The sequence below is a fragment of the Siphateles boraxobius genome, unplaced genomic scaffold, assembly GCF_051911475.1.
Source record: "Siphateles boraxobius isolate OS27281-9 unplaced genomic scaffold, OSU_SipBor_1 249, whole genome shotgun sequence".
NCBI lineage: Eukaryota > Metazoa > Chordata > Actinopteri > Cypriniformes > Leuciscidae > Siphateles > Siphateles boraxobius.
The window spans coordinates 305,001-307,500 of record NW_027508865.1 but is presented as its reverse complement, the minus strand read 5'-3'; the positions used below and the strand labels follow the sequence as shown (position 1 = coordinate 307,500).

Genomic DNA, 2,500 nt, shown 5'->3' with positions numbered 1-2,500 from the left:
TTAGAAAGAAGTTTTATTTAATCTCTTCTTCTCAAAATTGTTCAAATTTAAATTCTTAATGCACTTTTTATATAGACATACTTGTAGTATTTCTGTACATTTAAGCAGACAACAAGCAAAATTATCATCAATTTTATTGTTTTGGAAATTCAAAAGATTCCATTGAAAACCCGTTTACAACATTGATCGAGTCGTGACTTGTGGAAAAGATTCATCCGCCACTGAGGAATCATGTGTGGTTTCCCAACATCAGCAGCGTTTACACGATCACATGATCACTTCATCTCTACTTTAGCATGTTAGCAACACCATCGTGGATCCGAACGACTCTTTAAAGCAGCACGTCACTAAACCATCATCGATCCCCGTCGCTCAGCTACACATCCGTGTGAAAATGCACTTGATTTGATTTTAGGACTTCATGTTTTCGTCAGGTCATTATTTCTGACGAGGGGAAACGGTTGAGAAAGGTTGCAATATTCATTATGACAGTTTGGTGTCAGATATTCAAACAATAAAATCTCTAATAAAACATATTTCAAATCCAGTCGGAGCAGAAGCCATTAAAGCTGTGTGCGCTTCGACTCGAGAGCTTGTGAAGATCTGAAGTGTGCAGAGGAACATCAGGCACTGGACGAGACGCCGGAGAGTCCCACGGGAGTAAAGCGTGAGCTTCAGCTTTGGCACCATCATATCTATCCAACACTGAGAGCCATCGAACAGCCCACGCTCTGATGGATGTTTGCAGGCGGTGGAAACCCAGGCTGTCCTTTCAACGCTGGGTTTGTGGAAGAGATTCAGATTCATTCCCGTTTGCTGGAAAACCCTCGAGGTGTTTATTAGATTGTGCCGATTTGCTCTGAAATGAAAAATCTTTCGCTGCCATTGAGTAAATGAGAAAACATACTGTAATCTTTCACAACATCATGTCTTTGTTGAGTTTTTACGGTGCGGATCCCGAGGGACGCACGCATGCAGAGGGAATATTCTCCTGTCTATTGATTGTGGAGTCATGTTGTATTGTCAGAAGCACTGTGGGAAAACAGAAAGGATGGTGTGTGTCTCCTCTGATATGTGCGGAGCGTAACGAAAGTCTTGCATATAAACCAGCAATCTGAACACACAAGCAGAGAAATTACAGATTACAGGTTAAATGACCTTCATTTCACTCCAGATTCTCATTAAAACACTGTAACACTGATGAATAATTGGACTGGTTTAAAAGCGTGAAGGTCCGTTTCTCCGCAGAAGTTCAACAGTGGCGAATCGAACTGGGAAAAGCCGTTCGCCACAGCAGGACCGATGGAGAACTGGGATCCGGATCCACACGGGAAGAGACTCCACCGTCAGCCGTGAGACGAGAATATGGGCCGACTGATGTTACTGTTCGTGGTCATGGCCGTCAGCTCCCACCTGAGGACACACACACACACACACACACACACGCACACACAGTTAGAGGAGAATATGGGCCGACTGATGTTACTGTTCGTGGTCATAGCCGTCAGCTCCCACCTGAGGACACACACACACACACACACACACACACACACACACACACACACACACACACACACACTCTCTGAGCGTAGGCATGCTAAAGGGATTTGTGTCCCTGCAGGAGGCCGGATGTGTGCCGGCTCTCGTTAGACTCATTAAGATAAGACGCCACTTGACCAGTTGTGTTCTCCATCACTATCAGACAAGCGTCTCCTCCACACACACACACACACACCAGCTCCAGTTAAACACACAGAAACAGGCAGCACACACACAATCCGCAGCACACACACAATCACGTTCAGATTCTGGATTCAGAGTCATTAGGAGAGATATTCACATCTCTACATCAGCTGTTTGTCTTTATGTTAGAGTTAAACTTATTAAATTAATAGTTCTTACTACTGAACTAATAAAACTGACTGCAGAATTAAATAAAGCTGCAAACAGCAAATAAAGGGGCCGAACTATGAGATGCATGAGAACATCATCAGATCAACAAATCATCACAGCAACTGCAACAACGAGTCACTACAGAGGATTTTAGATGAAATGCCTGATAAATCTAAAATAGAATCACTAGTAATTTAATTTGAGAGTTTCGTGTCAATATAAGAGTTCCAGAGTTACAGCCTCAGAGTCTTAATGATGCGTTAAACGACAACGGTTTAGTTTTTAACACAAAATCCATAACTTTTTCCTGGCAAGGTCTGAAGATGAACTGCTGACCCAAACTTCTTGATTTTCTTCACGGCATTATGCTGAAAACACAACAAAACACAAATGTGTTCATAACATATAGCATTGTATGACAAACTCCACTTTGGAGTGATCTTCGTCAGATTCGTTTGCGTGTAATTCCAGAACAGTTTAACAAATCAACTTGAATTCCATAACTTATTGTTGGCATGGTCTGAAGATCATCTGATTTGACTTTTGTGAAAATATGATCAATGGTCTCGGAGGAGCTCGAAATTTCTGAATTTTCTTTTTACAGAAA

General features: G+C 42.2%; 1 protein-coding gene across 1 annotated transcript in view; it reads right to left on the bottom strand.

Moving 5' to 3' along the window:
- Positions 1-117: 117 nt before the first annotated feature.
- klhdc3 (kelch domain containing 3) overlaps positions 118-2,500 on the bottom strand; it is a 69,461-nt gene continuing 67,078 nt past the window's right edge. The window contains exon 11 of the mRNA XM_077241955.1: positions 118-1,413. Coding sequence (XP_077098070.1) covers positions 1,347-1,413 — 67 coding nt within the window. The 3' untranslated portion in view covers positions 118-1,346. The remainder of the gene's footprint in view (positions 1,414-2,500) is intronic.